This window comes from Brachyistius frenatus, unplaced genomic scaffold, assembly GCF_029030835.1.
Source record: "Brachyistius frenatus isolate BFR_SWC_R1_liver_20210118 unplaced genomic scaffold, ASM2903083v1 Contig_90, whole genome shotgun sequence".
Classification (NCBI taxonomy): Eukaryota; Metazoa; Chordata; class Actinopteri; family Embiotocidae; genus Brachyistius; species Brachyistius frenatus.
In genome coordinates, this window is record NW_027210689.1 from 937,040 (window position 1) to 962,445 (window position 25,406).

The following is a 25,406-nucleotide window of genomic DNA, read 5'->3' on the forward strand; positions in this document are numbered from 1 at the left end:
TTCCAACTTTTTTGGAAACGGGGTTGTAATACCAGCATGTATTTTTGTGATAAATAAATATACTGAGTGTATTTCCCCAAATGAATTAATACAAAGTGCTGTGTATTGTATTGTTATGTGTTGTTTGCCATAAAAACTTTTTTGTGCAACAACTTGCAGATTTTTCTCATGCCTACGGTTATAAGTATACTATAGTTAAAAATAGCTACTTTCTTAATAGTAACAATAGTTATAAAAACTGCTTTTCGAGCTCGGTGGAAATCCCACGCAATATCAATCTTTCTTCTCACGATCATTAAAATACTGATGAATAATCACAATCAGAAGACGGGCAGATAGTTAATTTACCAAATGTAAGTGAAAAGATAAAGATGATGGTAGGCCTTTACATTTATATTCAATATATATAAATACACACATGATTTCTGAATTTTCCTCATAAACAATTAACTCTCAGTGTCAGACTGCAACTTAGACATGGCACAACTTTATTTTATATACTATACAACCAAAGTGATTTGTTATTTTTAACAGAATGGATGACTTAATGGAAGTATTTATAAATACAATGCAACTATTAACATAGAGCATAATGTATGCTAAATTCTAGGGAGAGTGCCATCTTCAGAGTGGTGAGATGTCAGCACCAGGTCAAGATGAAATCTGTTCAGAATCAGACCGGGCCTTCTCACCAAAAAGTGGAGTTGCAGTCACCTTCCACAGCTCCTGCAGAAATGAATAATAATGTATATTAATTAAAACCTTATCTTTGGGGAAATCCATCCACTATATCTGATATAGCCCAAAAAAATTAGGAGGGATCTACCACACGTGCAATAGTTGCATCAGATAATAGTTAGACCACTTCATTTTTTTGTGCACTTTTTTGTGTTGTAAATTTATCTATAAATGGATAAAACTTGTATTTGTCCCATTAATCCACACAAAAAGCCCATACTGACAAAGTGAAAACAATATTTTTAGAATTTTCTTTGCAAAAATATAATGAATAAAAAACTGAAATCTGTCTTTTCTAAAAGTGTTCAGACTCTTTTCTGTGGCACTTAATGTTGTGGTCAGTTGCAGCTTGTTTATTTTTCTTGAGATGTGTCTATAACTTGAGGGAGAGGCCTAGCTGCCACTCCATTGCACTTGCAAGAGAACATTGCCAGTGGAGGTCATCCAGATGCTAAGCTGCAAAGTAAGTTAGTGTGGTGATACACAGCAACGTTGGACAAGCAACACTCAAGGCACAGGGAGAACATGCAAACTCCACACAGAAAGGATCCAGGCCAAAGTTCGAACCCAGAACCCTCTCGCTGTGAGGCGACAGTGCTAACCACTGCAACACTCTGCTGCTCACAAATATCACTATAGACTCAATATTATCTCACTAATATTGCCGGATATTGTCAAAATAGTGAGTGAAGTTTAGACGGAATGAAGGAAAGACGTGTGATCATTATCAGTCATTATACAGTCTATAGGCGTTTTCGGACCGGACGACCTATTTCACTGTTCTAAGAACGGTGGGAGGGATTTCCCCCTATCTTGTGTGTCTGCACCGGGGAAGCTTAGAACCTTTTAAGTTTCTATAACTCTGTTTTGTGGGACTTTTTCAGCTCCTACCTCTGCCAGGGTACTCTCCCCCGCTTCAATGGGAACTGTCGTGGCACACACAGGAGCACAGACAACCGCCGTGTTTAAAACACATGGAAACAGTAAGCTCGGTAAACTGCAGCTATGAATGAACAAGCCTTTCAAAACAATGAAAGAAAGAAATGTTTCACGAGAAAAGCCTTTTTATGAGGGATATTTTTTCTTATAAAACTCTACAGAATATATAGGAAGTGTTGAGTTTCTATTGACCTGCAATGCACTTACTGACAACACAAATGATAGCGGATCCTAACAAGGCTTTAAGTGAATCAGTTAATACATCTTAAATGGAATTATGATAAATTTGATAATTAATTTTGTTTTTATTGGCCATCTTGAGTAAAACACACTTTGGATATTCAAACAGGTCAAATATGAACATGAATTTCAACCAGATCAAGTAAACTGAAAACCGTATTTACTCAATTGGAGAAATAAGCTCCAATATAGCACTCCGGCAGCAGCTGTCATTTCACAGTTCCTATTCGTGATGTGAATACTATAGGCCATAGAACCTATTCGGTTCTGAGGGAAACTCTCTGGGGGGTAGTTCCCCTCAAGAAAGTCTGTAGAACTGTTTGGTCCGAAAACACCTTTCGTCACTCCTCTGTCTGCTGCAGGTAGAGGGAGGAGAGGTTGACTTTGGTGGGGGTTTGCCGTCTCAGCCAGCAGCTGACAGCAGACAGTTTGACCAGTTTTAATAGCAGCCAGAAATTCCTCAGTTCTCTGTTTAGGTGCTACCTTCCTACTTCACTCCGACTTCCAAATGTCATCCTCACCATCACACACACACAAGCTCTCAGGCTCTCTCCCCACTCGGTGCCAGGTTGTTGAACTCTCTCTTTCTCCCTCACTCTTGCACGTTCTCTCTTCCTCCTGCACGCCTTTGGCGTACAGGAGGAAAAGGTTTTAGTGTTTATTTGGCTTAGGCACTGCGAAAAAGCACTTGGAGAAAGAGAGAGTTCAACAACCTGGCACCGAGGGAGAGAGCCTGAGAGCTTGTGTGTGTGTGATGGTGAGGATGACATTTGGACGTCGGAGTGAAGTAGGAAGGTAGCACCTAAACAGAGAACTGAGGAATTTCTGGCTGCTATTAAAACTGGTCAAACTGTCTGCTAAAATAGTAGGACAAACCCTATTTCTTGATAACAGCTCGCTCCAGAAGTAGGTGAATGAATACTGGACTCCATCCACTGCGATGCTGTGTAACTGCATCTGTGCTGTGCCAACTCCGCCCCTACTGGTGCACAGAGCGGTGGTTGCCTTTTAATCAAGTTTTTTAATACTTGAGTGCTGTGTGTCCAAATCATACCAAATTCGCCAGTGCAGTCCCCAGCTATACACCCACCAAGTTTGAAGAATATGGAAGAAACCTTTACGGAGGGACAAACATACAACCCCATTTCCAAATTAAAACCGCAAGCAGTGATATGCGGCCGGCTCCCCAACAGCATGCGAGGGTCCGCATATTCCCGCTTGCACTTTAAAAAATTTTCTCGATCTTGTTCCTTATTCTTCTTTAAAAAAAAAAAAAAAAGAAGCTTTTTTTGGCGGCTTTAAAATCTTCAAAAGCTAAGCAAAAGCAAAGTTTCGTGAGGTTTGGAGCATTGTTTGACCTTAAAGTTCAACTTCCTGTGTCACGGCAAAATATTAAACATAGCCGCAAACCCAAAAGTCATTTTTGAGTCACTTTTTGGACGACATGCTACAGCATGACTTTTGGGTCACTTTTTGGACGCCACGCCACGGGCACACCGATCGACGAAAACTAATTATTTTGATAACTTGTAATTGTTAAGAGTGCAAAGACAACATTTTAAGTCCATCTGACAAAATCTGTAGGAGTTTGTTAAAGTACAACATTGCGTGAATCGCCAAAAATGGCAACTAAATTCAAAATGGCCACCACGCAACGGGCACACCGATCAACAAAAACAAATTCTTTTAACAAATTTTCATCTCCCAGGTGTTAAGATAGGACAGAGAAAATTTCAGATCAGTGTGTCAAAATCTGTGGAGTAGTTCGTTAAAATACAACACGTGCAAATAGCCAAAAAAGGCAACTAAATTCAAAATGGGGGACTTCCTGTTTAGTTGAGGTCATGCTGCCAAGATACTTTTTTGTACATTTTGTACAAATTTTGGTGCATGTTGGTGAAACTAAGTGCTGGGGCTGCACTTTAGGGGACGCTAGCGAGCTGTTTGGCCACGCCCACTCGCAAAACATATCAGATGTATCGTCTCACCACGCCGGATGTATGTGCCACGTTTCATGAGGTTTCAAGCATCCTTTGACCTTAAACATCAACATCATCTTTTCCAGTGTTTTGTTGAGCCTGTCCCAAATGGAAACAAGGTTTTTGTGCTCAGGCTTTGTCTTTAATGTAGGCCTCTTCTATGTTCTCAATCCCCACATAGCTGTGTGCCCAACAGTGAAGACTGAAACTGAGAAGTTCTTCTCTTCTATCTCAATGCTGTCCTTTTCTCTCTATGCTCTCCTCTCACCCCAACCTGTCGAGGCAGATGGCCGCCCACCTCTGAGCCTGGTTCTGTCGGAGGTTTCTTCCTGCTAAGAGGGAGTTTTTCCTTCCCTCTGTTGGAGGTTTTTCTCCCTTAAAGAGGAGTTTTTTCCCTCCTAGCTTATGTGGGAATTGTTGAATTGTTGGGTTTCTCTGTATAATATTGTAACGTCTTGCTGTAAGGACGTTAATGTGTTAAGTGCCATGAAATAACCTATGTTGTGATTTGGCGCTATATAAATAAAGTTGAATTGAATTGAATTGAAACTGCATTGTATTCCTGATAGAAACATGAATTTATAATTGTATTCATTCATAAATGATTCTATTCATTTTCTATTTCTATTACATTTAGAAATGATTAAATCATTTGTTCAGGACAAAAATTCTAGCAGTGGTAGAGTGGGTTACTCTGGACAGGAGGACACAGCAATTCAATCCCTGTGTCCTCCTGTCCATGTGCCAAAGTGTCTTTGGGCAAAGCACTGAACCCCAAGTTGTTCCTGATGGCAGGGGAGCACCTTGTATGTCGTCATTGGTGTGTGAATGTGTGAGTGGGTTAATGGTAGGCAAACTGTGAAAATTGCTTTGAGACCGCCACAGTAATAAAGCCGAGTTGACCATTTACCAATTAGCTAAAGCAACTCAACAGTCCAATCATGATTCAAAAATCCAACGTTTGCTTTAGGCGGACATTTAAACTACACTAATATAGGACATTTTTGTACCAGCCAATTAGCTAGTGTGGTAAGGCTGCTGTTTTTTCTTTAACTTCATGTAAATTGTCAAAAAACATGTCAACTTTAGGGTTCTGTGTCTCCAGCCTACTAGAATTCTCTGTGGTTCAGGGGTCTCCAACATTTTTTCCTCTGAGAGCTACTTTGACAAAAAGGAAGTGTCCGAGAGCTACTCATGAAGCTTTCAGACACTTTTCACACAGCCGAGTTCCACAAAACCAGCTAAATAAGCTTATTTTATGTGAACAATAACAAATTGATACTCAACACACACCTTGTCCAACCTGCACTACCTGTTGCTTGGTTGACACACCCGTATGCTCCCTTTGCCAAAGAATAGGGATCCTCAAGCACATCTTGAACTGCTGTCCAAAGCAAAGGGAAGGCCGATATCGCTGGCGGCATGACAAGGTGCTAATGACCATTGCTGAAACCATTTGCAATGACATCACCAGCTGCCAAAGGCCAAACACTCAGCGCAAACAATCAGCTTCATGTCTGCAAGGCTTGGCATCACAGAGGAGAGGAGGAGGAGGGCCATCAACAACAACACAATGGCTGCTGAAAAAGCCTCCAGGTGGCTCTGGATCAGGAAAGCAAATCCATCGGAGTACAGCTTGGGCACAAGTTAAGGCCTGATCAACCTTAACTGGGTCGCCTGAGGGAGGGCTGATGTTCGAGAGACCCGAAACACCCGATTATCTCAGAATACATCACTGATGAAGTAGATATTTCATTACAACGCTGGCCAAAAGTATGTGGACTCCTCACTGAAACCTAATTGATTTACAAGGAATTCATTAATTTTTTTGTAAATATGTGACAGTATGTGCTGTACTTTAAATCTATACGCTATCATTGGCTGCATGACCAGCCCAGGTTATGTCCAAGCTGAAGACAAGGATGTCTGTCTTCTGTCATTACTTTCTTACTCCGATCAAGAGAAGCAGCAGATTGACGAAGCCACAGTTGCGCAAGCAAAGATCGCATTATGGTAAGAAGGAGCAATAATTAAAACAAAACTATGCTGTCGCTCAGAGCTCAATTTACTGCATCTTAAGAAAACACTCCAGCAAAAACAATACACTAGCAAATTAAGAAAAACTCTTCATTTGACAACACGTGCATTATTTAGAAAACTGCAAATCAAACCTACCTGTAACGAGTACTGTATATTGTTGTGTTGTCTGTGTTGTGTTTTGCAGCACCTTTTTGTACTTGTACTTTTGTACCGACTCGCAAAACACATCAGATGTATCGTCTCACCACGCCGGACGTATGTCACTCGTTTCGTGAAGTTTCAAGCATCCGTTGACCTTAAACATCAACTTCCTGTGTCACGGTGAGCGAGCCGTTTGGCCACGCCCACTCACAAAACACATCAGATGTATCGTCTCACCACGCCGGATGTATGTCACACGTTTCGTGAGGTTTCAAGCATCCCTTGACCTTAAACATAAACTTCCTGTGTCACGGTGAGCGAGCCGTTTGGACACGCCCACTCGCAAAACCCATATCACATGTATCATCTCACCACGCCGGATGTGTGTGACACGTTTCGTGAGGTTTCAAGCATCCTTTGACCTTAAACATCAACTTCCTGTGTCACAGCGAGACATCCAACTTTGCCGCATCGTCACGGCGACACCCATTGACAAAGTCGAACAAATGTCTCAATATATCATCAACTACAAGTTTAGGTTATTGTGACCCGACTTTACATTCATGGGATCAACCAGCTCGACGTAGAATGTGAAAGTATGAAAAGTGTCATTTCCAGTGGCCAACAGGGGGCGCTATGACTATGAGCGAATATTACCCCACAGGGGTCTTCAGGGTGGGGCTGTTATCATACCTGTGATGTTTGGAGAAGGTCGGTCCATGTACATAAGATTTAAAGCAACTCGTAGTTTCATGGCAAGACGCTCAAAATGGCCGCCTCTCACGGGCACACACATTGATGAAAACAAATTATTTTGATAACTTTTAATCCCAAACATGTTTTCTATCCATAGAACCTAAATTCAAGTCGGTCGGAAAAAAATCCCTCGGAGGAGTTCAACAAAGTACAACGTGTCAGAATCGCCCAAAATGGCGACTAAATTCAAAATGGTGGACTTCCTGTCGAGTTGACTAACGGTGCAATGTAACTTTTTTGTGCGTCTAGGTGTGATACACGTGTCCACCAGATTTGGTGAATTTAGGTAAATGTGGCCGCCGGGGCATCTCTTTAGGGGGCGCTCTAGAGCCGTTTGGCCGCGCCCACTCGCGACTCCACTGGAATACGAAATTTTTCACTGGGAGACATATATGTCTCGGTGCTCAGGCCCTAAGTAGTAACTGAAACAGTTCAACTTCTCTGAAACTTTGAGAAATTGTATCAACTACTGGCTGCAGAAGGTCAGATTGTTTTTACGTCTAGAACTGCATAGTGAACTATGTCTAATTTTAGGTTTCCTTTGGACAGATCAGCATATTGCAAGAAAGAGATTGCAGCAAGCAAATTTGGTTTGATCTATAATGCACTAAACTAGAAATCTAACCCATCCATCCAGCCATCCATCCATCCATCCATCCATTATCTATACCCGCTTTATCCTGAACAGGGTCACGGGGGGGCTGGAGCCTATCCCAGCTCACTTTCGGCGAAGGCAAGGTACACCCCGGACAGGTCGCCAGTCTATTACAGGGTGAAATCTAACCCTTATTCCTTATTCAGAACAAAGACATGTAGTTTGGGAAACCTCCAATAGCTAAGGGGAAAAGCAGCAACATACAAACTTTACTGGCCTCGTTATCCAGAAGAAGAGACTGCTCCTGTCTGACCTGCTTAGTCCGCAGTCCTCCTCAGGCTGGACAGAGGAATATACAGACTATGAAGCAACTGATAATATAAACTAATGTCTGTTCTTAATCCTGTCTAAACTTCACTCAGTATTTTCATGTCAAGAATATTAGTGAGATATTTCTGAGTTCATAGTGACTTTTCTGTTGTAAACATTTCTGTTGGTGCTATAAAAACTATTTTGTCATATTTAAAATATAAATATTCTAAGGAGAGCTCCTTTTTAGTCCCATCGTCCCATCTGCCTCAAACTTGGTGAGTGTTTCGCTGGGGTTCTGAGGGTTAGCACTGGCTAATTTGGTACGATTTTCACACACGACACACTTAATATAAATAAACTCTAATGAAAAAAAAAGGCGACTCGTGCTCTGTGCGGCAGTGGAGGCGGAGTCGTCACTGCCGTGCAGCTACAGTTCCAGAACGTGTGAATGCGCGTGTCTTCACCTACTTCCACAGTGAGCTGTTGTTCAGAATCAGGGTTTGTCCTACTATTATAACAGTTGGGTGCAGTGCCCAAGAGCTTTTTCACTGAATCAACACAAAAAACAAATCTGAGTGTGTGGCGAGGGGGAGCGCAAGGAAGAGAGAACGTGCGAGCACAAAGGAGAAAGAGAGAGTGCCACACGGCGAGTCAGCGTTACATAGGGAGGGAGCCCGAGAGAGCGTGAGTGTGTGACAGTGAGGACAATGACGGGACACAAAAGCAGAGTGTGAGAATACATAAGACACTGACCCCCATTCAGGTTTTAGATTAAAATTAGGTGAAGCTTAAAGGTTATTGTATCTTAACAATAAGCAATAAATACAGTCCCAATTAAGATGCGTCTCTTACCAGATGCTCGATGCGTTCATACAGAAGAAATTGTGTAAAGTTAGCAGGGAGCTGTTCCACTTTGAAGCTACATTGTCCATCCATCTGGTCCTGGAGTTGGGACAGACAGTGGCTGAAATGATCATAGGCCTCACAGGAAACATCCATGTGTCGCAGGGTGAAGTTCATCCTGGTAAGATATCCAGGCACAGCAAGAAGCACAATTACTGCTTGAACTTGGAACTAAAACTACAACACAATGGTTTCATCCAACCTAACATAATCGAAAGTCCCACATGAATATCTGAATCAGTGCTCCATACACTCTGTCATGAGTCCACATATCTTAAATTTGAACCAAAAACAATGCAGATAAGTTAAGAAGCAAAAAATAAGGCACAATAAATGACTATATTGCAGGAATGAAATCCCCAACAGAAATATGTCTTTTTTAGGAAAGTCCAAATAGTCAAATCATGCCAAAGTTCTGTTCACAAAAAAAGAGTGAGTTAAAAAAAAGTTTGAACAACAAACAACAGAAGGCAGTATTTCATATTTGAGATCTCAAAGCTCTGGTCAGTTGATCTGCTTTGTGCACAAAGGAGTGCCTGGCTAAAGCTCAATATTTGCTGATGTCAAAGAAACATGTGCAGCGAAGAAGATGAAACTGTATTTCCTCCTGCTGACTGTACACACGGCCAATGATTGGCATGTACACTGCTAAAAAGCTACACTACATGAGTGACTCTGCACTCTTGCCCACTGCTGATGTTTTGCTTCCATTTTGTTTTGATCGTCACAATTTCCTGTCATTGATTAAACCCCTAAAAAATAATCTCTATTCATGAAAATCACATATTTTGAAGATTTTTTCCAAGAAGCTGATTGGTAAATGCCTTGGAAACCTAAAAGTGACTTTGACATAACTACACCTTTGCCACTTGGATGCATTATTTTGCAAATAGTCCCCAATCTATTTCTCCAACCACATGTGCAGACTCCTGATCGTACAACACCTAACTACATCGCCTTCTAACCCCACGATCTTTCAATTTGAGTAAGAAATGTGTTCTCCTTCTGCTACAGGCACTTGGCATGAAACACTTACGAAATAAGAAGGAGAATTAAGGTTGTTTAATGACTAAAACACAGCAAGCAGTAATAACTTGGTCTGTAGGCTGCGGCACAAAGTAGGTAATAACAATAACAAAAATAACCCATTTAACAGCATTTACCTACAATAGAAGCAAAACCAAATCGGGAAGTGAGATAAAACGGGCAGACAGAATTACTGCCGGTGGGATATGAAGCCATGCAGAGGACGGACTAAGATCGCAGTGCATACATGACGTGGGGAAAAATGCAGGTAAGACCTCTGCATCGGTGCAGACTTGAGTAAACTTGACCGTTGCTGAAGCATCAATGGGAGAGAAAAAGCAAAGTTTTTTCCTTCCTACCCCAGTCACGAGGATTGTCCCAGCCTGACTTTGTCCAACTAGTGTTCATAGCTTCAGTTGTTGATGTGCTTATAGTTAAATGAAGGTTCACTCAACCAATCAGCGAACAGAGATCATTGAAGAAAATGAATTAAAGTAGTGATGGAAAATTGACTCACCAAAAAGAACATAGGTTTTAATGTTTCAGCTTTCCAAAATATGTTTAAATGTAGATGGTATTACAGGATATGCTCTTGTAAAATGTGCCCTGTCAGAATAACAGTCATTTAAACAGGCGTGACTTACCTTTTCTCTATGGCGAAGAAGATGGTGCAAGTGTGAGGAAAGTTGCTGCAGAGTTTGTACAGTGTTCGGAAAAGGCCATCTGTCAGATCATCATCATAGCAAACTGGGGACACAAAATACAAATACAAATAATTATTCTGCTTTTCAGTCTTGGCATCTGCATTGTTTGGTTCTGTGGTTCACACTGCAGCTCTTAAGACGAAAGTTAGAAATGCAATATACATTGCTTTCAGGATTATGTTTCTCCATGAGGAGATGTGATGTAATTTCTCTATCAATTACATGTCATTGACCCTGTGTTTTCACACTGTGCTTTCTCCTCTCTGTCCTCTCTCTAACTGTGCCTTCATGTAGGTCTCTCCTGCTCTGGAGCTGCATGTTTACAATTTGCTGTCACGGAGCCCTCCAACTTGTTGTTGTTCAGTGTTTCAGTTATTATTTTTGTCATTATGACCACTATCATTAGCATTTTATGCTTGTAAATATCTGTATGACTATAACTATACAAAATAATAGAACTAAAATAACCAAGTTGACAGAACTTAAATACCATTTACTATCTTTATTCTCTCCACGCTCCTCTCATCAAACCTGGTCGAGACAGACAGTGGCTTTTAAACTTTTTTTTTTCTTTGCCACTGTTGCCTAGCGCTTGCTCAAGAGGGAATTACTGAATTCCTCTCTATAATATTGTAAGGTCTTTATCTTAGTGTGTTAAGTGCCCCTGAGATCGCATGTTATAAATTAGCGCTATTTGAATTAAATTAAACTGCGGTATCATGTTTGAAAACATCTGTTCAGAGGCATGTTTCTTTTGGTACCGTCAGAGCGAATTGTTTTTTTCTGCAGCTGATGAATATTTAGTTGAATTGGAGCAAGCTTTCTTATTGTTTTTTACATCGCGGAAAGGTACCACTGCTGGATACGTCGGGTCACTACTAAGCCATTTTCAAGAAAATGTTAGAAAAACATCATAATAAACAAACAATCAAAACAACTAATAAAAAAATAAAAAACTCCAATGAAAATCAAGTTTTTAACCTTTTTAACATGTCCATGTGGTGTTACTTATATGCGGATGGAGGCTTACATCTAAAATACTTGTCAGCATAAAATGATTTTGTTTTTCTTCTCATTCTCGCCAGTGATTTCGACCACGCAGACCTTAAGACTGTGCTTCCAAAAATATACCAGCATGTGGATTTTGGATTTTCCAACAAGGGTAAATAATACACTGGACCTGGTCTACACAACCCTTAAAGGAGCATACAAGGCTACACCCCTCCTGCACCTCGGCCTCTCTGATCACACCTGTGTTATGCTAAAACCAGCATACAGGCCAAGGGTTAAAGTGATCAGGCCAGCTCAGAAATCGGTACAGGTGTGGCCAGAAAATGGTACTGCTGCACTTCAAGACTGCCTTGACACCACAGACTGGGAATATGTTTAAGCAGGCAGCCACCTACAACAACCACACACACACAAAAAAAAAATCCAGGAATACAGAGACTGTTACTCCCTACATCACCAAATGCATTGATGATGTGACCCACATGAAAACCATCACCACCACGGCTAACCAGAAATCATAGCTGACGGGGGAGGTGCACAGGCTGCTGAGGGTCCGGTGCGCCACCTTTAGAGCCGGTGATGCAGCTGGTCTGAGAACAGCAAGGGCCAACCGGTCCCGTGGAATCAGGAAAGTCAAACATCAATAAACACAGACTACAAACCCTCACCATCTCTCTGTGACATCTCTCTGCTCAAAAACCTCAACAACGTCTTTGCACGTTTTGATGCACAAAACAACATTACTGCACAGAAGCCCACAACCCCCCCCCCCCCCCCCACCAACCTGTTTGCCTTTCTCCAGCCAGCGTAAAAAGCACACTCTCCAAGATCAACGTTCGCAAGGCAGCTGGTACCTGGTCGTGTGCTGAAAGAATGTGCAAAGGAGCTCAAGGAAGTTCTGACAGACATGTTTAACACCTCTCTGAGCCAGGCTTTTGTCCCCACGTGCTTCAATGCCACCACCACCATACCTGTGCCAAAGAAGTCATCCCCATCCTGCTTTAATGACTGCACTAACCTCCACCATCATGAAGTGCTTTAAAAGACTAGTCATGCAGCAAATACAATCCACCCTCCCTCCCTCTCTCTCTCTGGACCCGTGTCAATTTGCATATGGAGCCAACCGATTCACCGAGAATGCCATCTCCTCTGCCCTCCACTCAGCCCTCTCCCACCTGGACACTTGAGACTCATACGTGAGAATGTTTTTCATAGGCTTTATTTCAGCATTCAACACCATCATTACTCAGCAGTTAATATGGAAACTGGACCGGCTGGGCCTCAGCTCTTCTCTCTGTAATTGGTTGCTGGACTTTGTCACTGAGAGAAGCAGTACGGGTTGGAAACAATACATCAGGAACCATCACACTGAGCACAGGGGCTCCCCAAGGATGTGTGCTCAGCCACCTGCTCTTCACCCTGCTAACTCATCACTGTGCACCTCTCTACAGCACCAATCACATTGTAACGTTTGCGGATGACACAACTGTGGTGGATCTCAACTACATGAATGAGGTGGACTGACTGGCCACGTGGTGCAGGGATAACAATATCTCCCTCAACGTGATGAAAACAAAGGAGATTGTTATAGGCTTCAGGAGAACCCTCACCCAATAGTGGTTCTGCTGTGGAGCGGGCGAGCGGCACCAAATTTCTGGGTGTGAACATCACAGAGGATCTCTCCTGGACAAACAACACTGCATCACTGGCCAAGATAGCCCAGCAGCGCCTCTACTTCCTCTGTAAATTAAAGAGAGCAGGAGCCCCAGCACCCATCATGTGCTCCTTTTACTGAGGCACCTTCCAGCATCCTGACCAGCTGGATCACTGTGTGGTACGGAAGCTGCACCGTCTCCAACCGCAAGACCCTGTCGTGGGACTCAACCCGTCCCTCACACAGCCTCTTCAGCCTCCGTGTACGCTCCTCCAGACAGAGGAACAGCTTTGCCCATGAGGCTGTCAGGATGCTGAACTCTCTCCCCTCTCTCCCCCTTGCCCCATAAAGTCTGAACTTTTGCACTATGGACCCGTATTTGCACTACATTGTACATATATATATTACAGTTAAGCGTCACTGTGGTTGTTGTTGTGTTATTGTTTTTATTGTTACATATTTATACTTTTCTTGTTTGATCTTTATTTTTTTTTTTCGTGGGACTGTGAGAAACAATATTTCGATCTCTCCATATGTCTTGTACATGTGGTGGATTGACAATAAAGTTGACTGAAGGCACAGCTTTTCCAAACAAGACTTGCTTTATCACCAAAAAAAAAGACACACTTCCAGTTGTTAGAGATTGCACCTAACTTTCATGCATGCAGTATGTGTTGAATTAATATGAAAAACATTTAAAGCACTAATTTTTTTACATTCGATTTAGCCTATGTATTCCACATTGCAGAAGATTTTCTCCCATGAGATCATAATTAAAGAACTTTCTTTTGAAAGTACTTTTGCTTTTTGATGACAGAATTTCTTTCATCAAAGAAACAGTAAATATTGTTTTAACTTTGGTTGACTGTCTCCTTTGTAGATAAATTACATCACACTTAAATTGCCAAGTTAACCTGAAAATATTATTATTATTCCTAAAAATTTGTGAAATTAGTGAAACTCACTACTTTTGTTTATCCCTGCTGATCTCTACCTGCCATGCAGTATTTCCAATGTGTGGTACTGAATTGATATTATATGATGCAAGTAAGGCTGGCATGTTGTTTCACTATAAACACAAACAGTACCCACAACAAGAGGCCTCTCCTGATAGCTTTCCAAATTCATCCAAATTCACACAGTGGTGTAATCTTCGCAAGACATCATTCAGGAAAGTTTAGTGTGAGGACAGAATTGGAAAAGAAAATTAAATGTCCTGTGAGGGTTATCCAACTGCACACCAATCAGTTTGCTGATTTGTCTTTTATGTTGTGTTTTTTTTTTTACTAACTGCAACAGATTTCAAGTCAGCCTCACTTTTAAAAGGATCATGCAGCATAACACCTGCTTGGATAAATTATTTCCCTTTTTCTGTCAATTGAACATATTGATCAAGCTGAGAAAGACAGTGCGAACACTCCAGGACAAAATAAATCAAAGTGCCATTTAACCATGGCATCCTAGAGAGATATATGCCCCACTGTCTGTCAAAAAGTGTTTTATGACTTGATTGAATGATTTATGACCCATACACGCATTTTAGGACTATAGGTTTACAGTTTTTTTTTTTTTTTTTTTAACAACACACACATCTGCACTTTCCAGTGTGCGATTCATTGCCCTTTTGTAGACCAGTTTTTATTGGACAGAAAAAGATTGATAAATGTTGTTAATATAACACAGCTAATAATCTATGTATCTATGTATTACATAGAAAAACTCAAAATTAAATTGCAGATGGTCGTGCTGTAAAAAGTAAACAGGATGCTATTAAAACAAAGCTACATAGTCTGGGGTAAAATACATAGATTATTAGCTGTGTTGTATTAAGAACGTTTATCAATCTTTTTCTGTCCAATAAAAACTGGCCTACAAAAGGGCAATGAATCGCACACTGGAAAGTACAGATGTGTGTGTGTGTGTGTGTGTGTGTGTGTGTGTGTGTGTGTGTGTGTGTGTGTGTGTGTGTGTGTGTGTGTGTGTGTGTGTGTGTGTGTGTGTGTGTGTGTGTGTGTGTGTGTGTGTGTTTTTTTAAACTATGTAAACCTATAGTCCTAAAAGTGATCACACTAAGATAAAACATTTGGTAAGTGACCACCAGCAAGTTTGTTGACTCAGAAGGCCAGGGACACCGGCGGAGACCCTGTGGGGACATGAGCCATTGGCAGAGCCCCTGTGGGGACAGCACTGTGGGAATCGGGGATGGGGGGAAGGAGGTGAGGGTTATAGGGATCACCTCATGGGTCTGGGAGAGTGCGAGACGGTCAGCGTTTGAACAGTGGGACTCCTATTGGGAAGACCTCACCAGGTACTGGATTATTTTTTATTTATTGTATCTTATTTTTAAATCAAGTTAAAATGACAGATTGTGTTTAATTTTTCTTCAAACAGCTTATTTAAATTTGCCTGTGCTATGCCTCTCATTATGCATGAATGGATTGCGCAATAATTGGCAAAATCATTTAATAGTAATGGTACAAGAATTTGCATTTAGTGACCAGAGGGTAGCAAATCACTGAGTCTGAGCCCAAAGTGGAAAAAGTAATAGCTGCTTCAGATTCACTGGTAGCAACTAGCTGATAGTGAAGCAGTTATACATGGATATTCAAATCCCACAAAACACCAACAAGGACTTAATGAAACAGCAGGTCCCTGCTTTCAATAGCACTGTAGTTGCGAGCTCAATATGTTCCAGTTGTGCTTTGACTGCCGTCATTAACTTGATGACTTACAAAGATCTGTGTGCTCTGTGGTTGAAGGCTGACTGTCTGACACGATACCCTAAATGTTTGCTAAACAGTGCTTACGTGGACATTGTTTGATTCTGGGCCAATGGATTAATTAATCGGAGACTTGGATGGTTTAAGTTTTTAGTTACCTGTTGTCATTGCGGTGGTTAGAGTGGCGACTTCATTTTGACCGTATGAATCCATTCGCTCCATATAAAGCTGACCTACTCCATTCTAGTCTCATTGGTTTGTTTCAAAACTCTACCCCAGGGTCACGTGACCGGGGGAAGTGTGTATGGGGGCTAAGGTCAGCTAAGATCAAAGGGTCTGTCCTTTTTTCTTCCTTCCTTCCTTTTCCACGGTAATTAACTACTTTTTATTACCCTGCTTAATTCATTAAGATCTATGGATCATAAAAATCTGTAATTACAAAGTTTATTACATGTCGTCAAATCAATAAGATCCATGAACCATAAAAATACTTCCTTTCGTCATAAATCATTCATCAAAGTACACCTGCCAAGATCAAAGGGGGTACCTGATTGGAGGAAGACCTAAAAGGGGGTGGGGCTTAGGGGTCATAAATCATTCAATCAAGTCACAAAACACTTTTTGACAGACAGTTGAGCATATATCTCTCTCATCCTCCATGGTTTAGCTCAAAAACCTTTTGAACAAAACATGGTATATAGGAGAATCTGAATTTTAAAAAAACCTCCCTTCTTCCCAAACGGTAACTGTTTTGTCACAGATTCTCAAGATAGAATAAAAATTGTAAATATACAAATTCAGCAGGAAAAAAATAAAGCAGCAAGACCCACGCCTCTTTCTCTGCCACTCTCAGATCAATTCCCTTTTCCCCAAGCTGTCTGAAAGCTGTTGATGGCAACATTGTGCTCTTATATTGATCCGCTTAAAAACCTACCATCAGCAGCGATGATGAAGTTGGTGTTGTTATACAAGTCGGCTACTTCCTCGTCTGTCCAACTAAACTCCACATCAGCATCTAGAAAGATTAGACACATGGAAAAGGCAGACATTTATAATGGCCAGAAGGTGGTTGGTTCAAACTCACACAAGCTGGAATAGGAGGCCTGTTTTACATCAGAGTTAAGAAATGTTTTTAAAATGTCAATATCATGGTCTGAACAAATCGTTACGATCCTCTGTACTATACTCTGAGATTTGACCATCTCAGCCACAGAGTGCTGCATGGTTGCTCCTCCATAATATGTTCATAAGAGGGTTGAACATTAGTGTTTGATTTCTACATCTGTAACATACACTGAAAGTAGTAAACAAATACGGATAAAACTTTTGAGGTATTACTAGTATGGTCAAATAGGTCCAACATTATAAGGCTCACAGAGTTGTTTTTTTGGGAGCCGTGAGGGAGAGGAAAACACTGAGAACCTAGGTTCCACTAACAGCAAGGTTCCGATATCAGAGAAAAAACCTCATATAGGATATTTTAGATGAATTTAATTTAAAAAAAATAATAATCTAAATCTGAATTCCCTGATATCGATTAGATGACATGATAAACTATCATTCTGAAAGTAAATTGCTCTCTGGACATTTTCCTTTTAATATCAGTCTGACATCAGAAGGAATAAAGCTCAAATGTGAAACATTTTGAACGGGCTGGGCTGGATTGTCTACTTGTCCATTTTATTGTCCACTGTATAGTCTGTCACCCACTTTGTAGTGCTGATCAAAATCTCAACTGTAAATTTTCTTCTCTATATAGTGCACTTCTAGTGTATAGAAGCTAGTCCCTATATTGATCAGTCTAGACCATTTATACAAGTGCGGCCTCTCTTGTTTGTCATCACTTTAGGTGCTAACATTAGCTGCTAGTTGATGTGATTTTATAACCTATTAAAAGTGCCTGGTGGATTTTCCTCCTCCATTCACCAAGCTGGTGAGCATAATATTTCTCTTACTTTTTGATCATGCTAGTCTCCTCTGCCTGAGCAACAGGATTTGAATGACAGTTTCAACAAAAACTAGACTAGACTAGACTTTTTCATTGAGAATATGTGTGTTACCTGTGCAAAGGCCATGCTGGAGCCAATCCAGCTGTCTCACTCTCACGTCCCCACCTGATGGTCCAAAAAATAATTTAAAAAAATTGCATTAGGCCAGCTAAACTGTCATAGGCTTCTCTTGTATTTAATAAATTATAAAATTGTGAAATCAACAAATAACTAATGGTACAAACACTCTAAATTCTCTCAATAATAAGTAGAAAGGTAAATATAGGTAAATTTGCAATGAAATAAAATTTCTTATTTATTTCTTATTTAACAACACTGGTCTTATAAATATTTCTATATGCGCTCTAGTTTTTTTTTTTGTTTGTTTGTTTTTTTATTATCTTGGTGAGCATTTACAAAGCTGGCTTTTGAGGTGCTCTCCTTTTCAGAAAATATTTACATGAATTTTCAAATAGTTTCAGAGGAAATGAGTTACATTTCATAACATTACTCAGTTTCAAGGTAATTGAAATTCAGTTTATACGGAGATGCCAAGTTAGTGAATGCATTGATTATGCAAGTTAAGCATTGTTACTCTTATTTATTACTCATTTAGCAATTTGTTAATGATTTTTTAAATTAATTTAGTCTTTTTAATACTTCCTTTCATGTTTAGAACAAAATCATCCATCCAGCCAGCCAGCCTGCTATCTATCCATCCATCCATCCATCCATCCATCCATCCCATCCATCCATCCATCCATCCATCCATCCATCCATCCATCCATCCATCCATCCATCCATCCATCCATCCATCCATCCATCCATCCATCCATCCATCCATCCATCCATCCATCCTCCCATCCATCCATCTGTTAATTCTAAATTGGAACAAATAAATTGTTGGAACGGCTTTTGGATCCAGTGTTTATATGTGCACACCACATTAGGTGTTCAGTGAACCAACACCACCACCTTCACTATAGTTTTTCCCATGGCCTTTTAAGTTGGGTTGAACATTTATGGTGGAAAATGGATTCACAAGTCCCTCCACCTGAAGATGATGGACAGCGCCAAGGAAAGCCTCAACAAGAAAGATTACCTCCTAAGTACCTGCAAGACTACAAAACTGAACTTTATGGAACGCCTCTAATACAACCAAGAAAGTGTGTAGAACCCACTGCAGAAAATGCAGAGACTGTTTCATTAAAAGAGGAAGTGGCACACCTAAAGTGTCTGCTCAAAGAGTTAATTGGAAGGTTGGAACAGGGTTATTCAGAGGGTGAAAGTGACCAACATTCTCAGGATGCCAAACACGCACTATAGATCTGACCAGGCATGTTAGGACAAATGTGAAGCCACTGAGAAAACTTCATTTGAACCAAATTTAGCCAACACAGTACCCACTCTAACCACTGGACAAATTTCCCAGTCTGCCCAAACCCTCTTTCCTTACTGCCCTAATCACGCTGCCTTTCTACCGTGGATGCATAGAATGGCTGTTTCTGGGCCCCTAGATTCAATATGGTTCCGAGTTTCAGCTTCTGGAGCCTTCAGCAGCTCAGGTGCCATCAAACAGTTCACCACTGCCATCCAGTGAACTAGGCTCTCGTGTACTCTCAGGCTCCCTTTTGTCATCTAGTAATATCCTTTCCATCATTGTGCAAGTAGGCCAGCATTCTTTATTTTGATCAGCACCTCGAGGGCCTTTTTAAATGGCACCCACTCCTCAGCCATCTGACCAAGTCTCTCCAGTCTCCCCCTGTTCCCACACCAAGTATACCACCCTGGATCCTGGCCCCATCATACACAATCAGACCTTCACCTATTACTACTCCTCAAGTTCGATCAGCCAATTTGCAGCCTTCTACTCAACTTCAAAGTAATTATGGTCCATATCAATGTCAGCACCTCCCTCAGCAGTCTGTACAGAAGTGTCAATCTCAATATCTGGTCTCCCAGCCAGCTCTAGTTTCATATGCCCCACAACACTGGAGCGTCTCCTAAACTGCCCGTAGATCTGATACAACAGATGAGGGGCTAAAGATATTCATCACATCATTCTCTTATTTCAGCCAAAATGACCCCTAATGAATTTAAAATTTTGAAGATGGCTCTCAATAACCTTTTATCACTAGAGGAGCCTGAAGTGTATAATGGACGTATCATCAACGTCTCCCCTCTGCTCGTCACATTGCTTTGTCCTATCCCCATGACCCCCGACCTTTCGCCATGGCCAAGGTTGGTCGTTGAGACACTAAAGGGTTTCAAAATGTTGCGGTAAGAGTGACATCATTAGTGGGAATGTTGCAGTCTCTAAAACCAGGAGCAGGTGCCTCAGAGATATTTCTGCTGAATTTCTGCTGATTCATGGCCAAAGAAATCTCCGTAGATGGCGCATTCACCTCTGACATGCTTATGTTTGTTGAGCAAAGTTATCCTGTAAATAAACTAAAGCACCGCTACCCATATTTGCATGGTCTCCCACTGAACTCCTCCAACCACACATCCTCACTGGATCAGATAATCCATTCCTCATTCCCCCCGACTGAAAGGGTTGAATATGGGCCAAAGGCATCTTCAGCTGCAGTAAGGACAAGGGTGGGATGGGCCAACTTTCTTTTGCTGAGTCACCTGATTATATCAATTGCCTATTTGCCTCACCAGGCAACCCCGACACTGAAAGGTTGTGGCCGGTTGACACCCTTCCATTCAGCAATGAAAAGTTGATCACCAGATCAAAACAGGGTAAGAAGGCCATGGATCTTTTACATCCTTAAACCATAGGAGTAGATGTAAATGTAACTTAACGCTACGTAACCCCTCTGCTCAGAAAGAAACCTGCATCTAAACTGAAAGCCCCAGTTGAGTTAGTAATGTCCCTTCTCCGTCGATCTAAGCGCAAAACTTGAAAGAAAATGAATAAAATTGATTTGACCTGAAAAGCCATCAACATGTGCATGTGTTGATATGTAGGAACTCCTTCAGTAGTGTAGGAAAGGTATTCCACGTGGCTTCTTAATGAAGGAGGAGAAAAGGACACTAAAGAGTGTGCAGAGATCTTTTCAAAACAACAGGTGGCTACTCTAAAAAAATCTCAAATTCAAAAATAGGTTGCTTGTCTACTCTTCTTTTTCCCTTTCTGAATAATTCAATGCTTGTTGTTGCATAATTTGGATGTCTTCAGTTCTATAATTCACTAGAAAATAAAGAAACACCCTTGAATAAAACGAGTTCCTCCAAACTTTTGACTGGTACTGTATATATGAATCTCTTTTCAGACATAGAACATTTAACATTGCTGGCCTCATCAAACTATTGGCTATCAAGATTTTGGTTATTCAAGACAACTTTTTCATTCATGCTCCTATGCATTCCTTTACATGTGGACTTTATCAGAAAGAGGTAAGTCAGCGGTTAAGTTGAAATATGTAATGACAGGAAGGAAGAACTGTGTTTATTTAAAAATGCGCTAGTCTTTCTAAATTAATAACCTCTGTGAGGGTAAGGAACACCTGCTTCTTTTTTTCTCTTTTTGTGAAACTCCTAAAAGTTGTTAGTTGTATCATTTATAAGATTGGGATTTCTTCTGTCTCTTGACCTGCAACTGCCAGTGCATAAGTGTACAAGATGCGTGTTTAATTACTCTCATTTTTACTTAAATTTTATTAGTTTATACCCACTAACAAAAATATTAATATTATTTTGGCAGTTTGGGGCAAACAGCGTTAACTTCCCTAAACATCACAGCTTCTCTTGGTGAAATTTCACTGCTTAGTGAAAAGGACAACATGCAATTTCATATGTTCTCGATGAAGCATGTTGTAAGTACCCCTGGCCAGTTGTATAGCAACAGCACATTAAGTATCAGTGGGAACTAGAAATATTTGAAGGGGAAATTAGTGATAAATAGGACAGCAACTATGTTATCTCACCTGCTGGCTCCATCATGTGTTTATTTAGTGTAACGTTTCTCTTGCACATGTTTAGAAGGTCTTCCCCCACATCTGTGAAAAAACAAACAGTGTAGTTTGATCAAGTCCTCTGCAAAAAGGCTTGAAGAGCACAGTTAATTGTTAAGTGCACAATCAAAAATGAAGCAGCCCATGTCTCCAGAGTTCAAACACAACAACAAGTCTTGTCTTGTCTTTTTTCAGGTGCTGTTTTTATAAAATTTCACCCTTTTCCTTTTTTTCCCGTTTTTTAATGTTTAATTACTTAATTTAAATGTTGTTTTATTATTTTAACATGCTCCACATTAGTGTACGGTATACCTATTATATCATGGACACAATGCCGTCACTGTGAGAAAGGTTCACTGGCATAACATAACACAAAAAAAAAAAATCACTTTAACTTTAGATAAATTGGGAGGACTGTCTCGACTTCTGAGCTAGCCATGTGTTGGCCATAAAAAAAACAAGATGATTCAGCATAAGGTGGTTCCTAAGAGTACTCAGTACCAAATAATCCTTTTGAATCCTTTTGAAAAATGTGTCATATTGACACGTAAGTCCTTGCAGCTCTGTAGCTGTTGCAGCACTTTGTCTTTTTTTTTTTTCTCGTATTGATGTATTCAGTGTTATATTGTATTTTTTTTATTTTAGTTTTTTTTCAACCAACAATGAGCACATTTTTGTGTACATAAGGGAGGATCTCCTTGCATTGCAATGGACCAAACTGAATTAAACATCCTATCCTGACAGAGTGAAAGAGAACATACCATGGATGCGGGATTGGGGCTAAGCAAAAGACTAAGAGATGGAGATATAAGCCTTCACTGCCATTAATCCTCATGGGTAATGTCAACCCTCTGAATAGCAAGTGTGATACGCTAGTGGCACTTGTGAAAAGCCCTTGGCTATACTGGGAGTGCAGCCACATGTGTTTTATGGAGACCGGGCTAAACAACAACAACAACCTGACTCCTGTTTAGATTAGGCAGGCTTTAGAATTTCACGAGCGGTTTGGTTTTTGAACAACAAGTGGTCTAACCCCAGTTATATTAATCTGAAGGAGAAGACCTACTGCCATGACACTGAACCTTTAGCTGTCAGTCTAAGACCTTATTATGCACTGAGGGAGTTCTCTCACACCTCTGCCATTGTTGTTTGCATTCAACCGAGACCGAGGGCTGTAGTGGCGTGTCACGTCATCCACGAGACCGTTGGAGAGACTACAGACCCAACACCCTGATCCCTACATTCCAATATCAGGAGATTTTAACCATGTCACCCTCACCTTTCATCTGACCCGCTTTGCACAGTATGTGGACTGGCCCACAAAGGAAAAAATAGTACACCTGATCTATTGTATCCTAACATGCATCTGCAACAATCATAGCTGCAAAAACTTGGTTGAGGAAGAGTTTAGAGTGGCCATTGAGAAGGACTTTGGCGAGAAGTTCTGGAAACCATCAGGCATCTCAGGAACAGAAAGACGGGTTTACCCCAGGCCCTTCTCAGAATGGGAGAACAACTGCTATCACAGACTGGGAATATCGTTGTGCTGTGGAAACTAATAACAGTGTATTGTGGGAAGCAGGACAAAAGCTTATTTTGAATCTAAATCAAGTAATTTATGAGCTACTTGCTTTGACAGTTCGTTGTTTGTTTGTTCTTTGTTGTAGTGTCAATTTGTGCCTGTTTGCTTGATAACCAGTTGAGGAAATGTGCAGATGAATTCAGAGATTGACAGGAAGAACGTTCTTAAGATATGATACACCTTTGTGGGCAGTACCCTCATTTTTTTAGGGATTGATTAGTGGGTGAGGGGGACTTCCCAAATCAATTTTGGTGTTTTAAGGCCTAACAATTTATACAATAAACCATCCATGTTATAAAATGTGTTGCTTCTTTGCAGCAACATCTATGACTTTGGGCAGATATGCATGTAAATTGTAACTTCAGTGCGCATCAGAGGCATACAACCTCTAGGCTTTAATTTTAGCTTTTAGCTGAGAAGAAAAATTTAAATAATAATCAGAGCAAAAGTAGCTTGGCTGCTTTGACTCCCAATGAGAGCTAACCAAAGAGAAAGACACTAAGGCTACTGACTGACTGAGCTTCTGTGCTCAAGTTGGTTCATTTGGATTCACAGAATGATCATTGGTTTAAGATCGATTAAGACATTCAAATAAACTCTAGACAGTAACAAATCTGGGTAAGTTTGAATTGGGATATCTGATAGCATTATACCTGTGCAGTACACTGTTTTTGCCATTGTTGCCATTATGATGCTGGTTAAGCCTGTTCCTGCTCCCAGATCTAGGACTGTAGACCCCCTGAACGTGACCGTCTCAGAGAGGATGAAGTCCGCCAGGAGGAATGCCCCTCGCCACACCTGATGCACGCAAAAAAGACATGATGCTTTAGTTTTTCTTAATATCAACAAACACTTGTGTAAAACATTCATGTCACAGTTCAGAATTAAAGGGGACTTCTTTTGCTCATTTTAATTCTTTATATTCTGGGAATCACTAAAGTAGCTTTCCAAGATCCTGACTCTTATATTGACCCTTTAGGCAGCCCTTCAGTTCATCCTGAAACAAGTCGGTTTAGCTGCTGTTTCTTGTTTCTTTAAGGTCAAATGTCTCAGTCACTGTGACCTCATATCTTTCCCATTCTTGTGAACACAATATTTCAGCAACTCCCTAAGGGACCATCTTCAAATTTGGCACAAATGTGTATTTAGACGCCTGGATGAACTAAATATTTCTTAAAGTGATCATAGGTCAAAGGTCAAGGTCACTGTGACCTTACGTCCATCCTCTCCATCCATTCCATTCTCTTGAATGTGATGTCTCAGGAATGCCTTCAGGGAACTTCTTTAAATTTGGGAGTAACTTTTACTTGGACTCAAGGAAGAAATTGTAAGATTTGGTTGGTCAAAAGTCAAAGGTCAAGGTCACTGAGTTTAGATCTGTTACCCACTGTGAATGCTTTTTTTTTTTTTTTTTTTTTAAGAAATGCCTTTAAGGAATCTCTCCAAATGCTGTACCTACATTCACACAAATGCAAAATTTTTTATTTTTTATTTATTTTTATTTATTTTATTTTTACTTTATTAATCCCCGAGGGGAAATTTTTTCGCTACAGCAGCATCTCGGGGGGGGGGGGGGGGGGGGCTGCTGCAACAGGCTGCCACTAGCGCGGCGCCATCTAACTTGAGGTGCATGTTTTTTGGGTTCACTTGGCCTCAAATGTTCACTTGGCCTCAACATTGAAGTGATTAGAGCTTGGTGGCCAAAGGTCAGAGGTCACGGTCACTGTGACTTCACATATTTCTCATTATTGGGAACACAATACCTCAGGAATGCCTTGGGGGAATTTCTTCAAACTTGGCAGTGATATTATAGGACTCAAGGATGAACTGATTAGAATTTGGTAGTCAAAAGTAAATCCAACGGCACAAAACACGTTTGTGTTTCTGTTATTCAATACTATTACTGAGGAGCAAAAGGTTAGATTGAGAATATATTTCACATTTATTACCGATACTAAATTGGTGACATAACCCCTGAATGTCCATCTGGAAATTGTGGTTGTGATTGTATAGATCTTCTGTGCTGTTAGGGTTGAAGTTGTGTGTAAACCATCCATGTTATAAAATGTGTTGCTTCTTTGCAGCAACATCCATATGACTTTGGACAGATATGCAT

General features: G+C 40.7%; 1 protein-coding gene across 1 annotated transcript in view; it reads right to left on the reverse strand.

The window, feature by feature from the left end:
- Nucleotides 1-465: 465 nt before the first annotated feature.
- mettl22 (methyltransferase 22, Kin17 lysine) overlaps nucleotides 466-25,406 on the reverse strand; it is a 42,271-nt gene continuing 17,330 nt past the window's right edge. The window contains exons 6-12 of the mRNA XM_069710152.1: nucleotides 23,944-24,088; nucleotides 21,682-21,753; nucleotides 17,819-17,872; nucleotides 16,693-16,773; nucleotides 10,314-10,416; nucleotides 8,593-8,761; nucleotides 466-726 (exon numbers count right to left, since the gene is read on the reverse strand). Of these exons, the coding sequence (XP_069566253.1) occupies nucleotides 652-726; nucleotides 8,593-8,761; nucleotides 10,314-10,416; nucleotides 16,693-16,773; nucleotides 17,819-17,872; nucleotides 21,682-21,753; nucleotides 23,944-24,088 (699 nt within the window). The 3' untranslated portion in view covers nucleotides 466-651. The remainder of the gene's footprint in view (nucleotides 727-8,592; nucleotides 8,762-10,313; nucleotides 10,417-16,692; nucleotides 16,774-17,818; nucleotides 17,873-21,681; nucleotides 21,754-23,943; nucleotides 24,089-25,406) is intronic.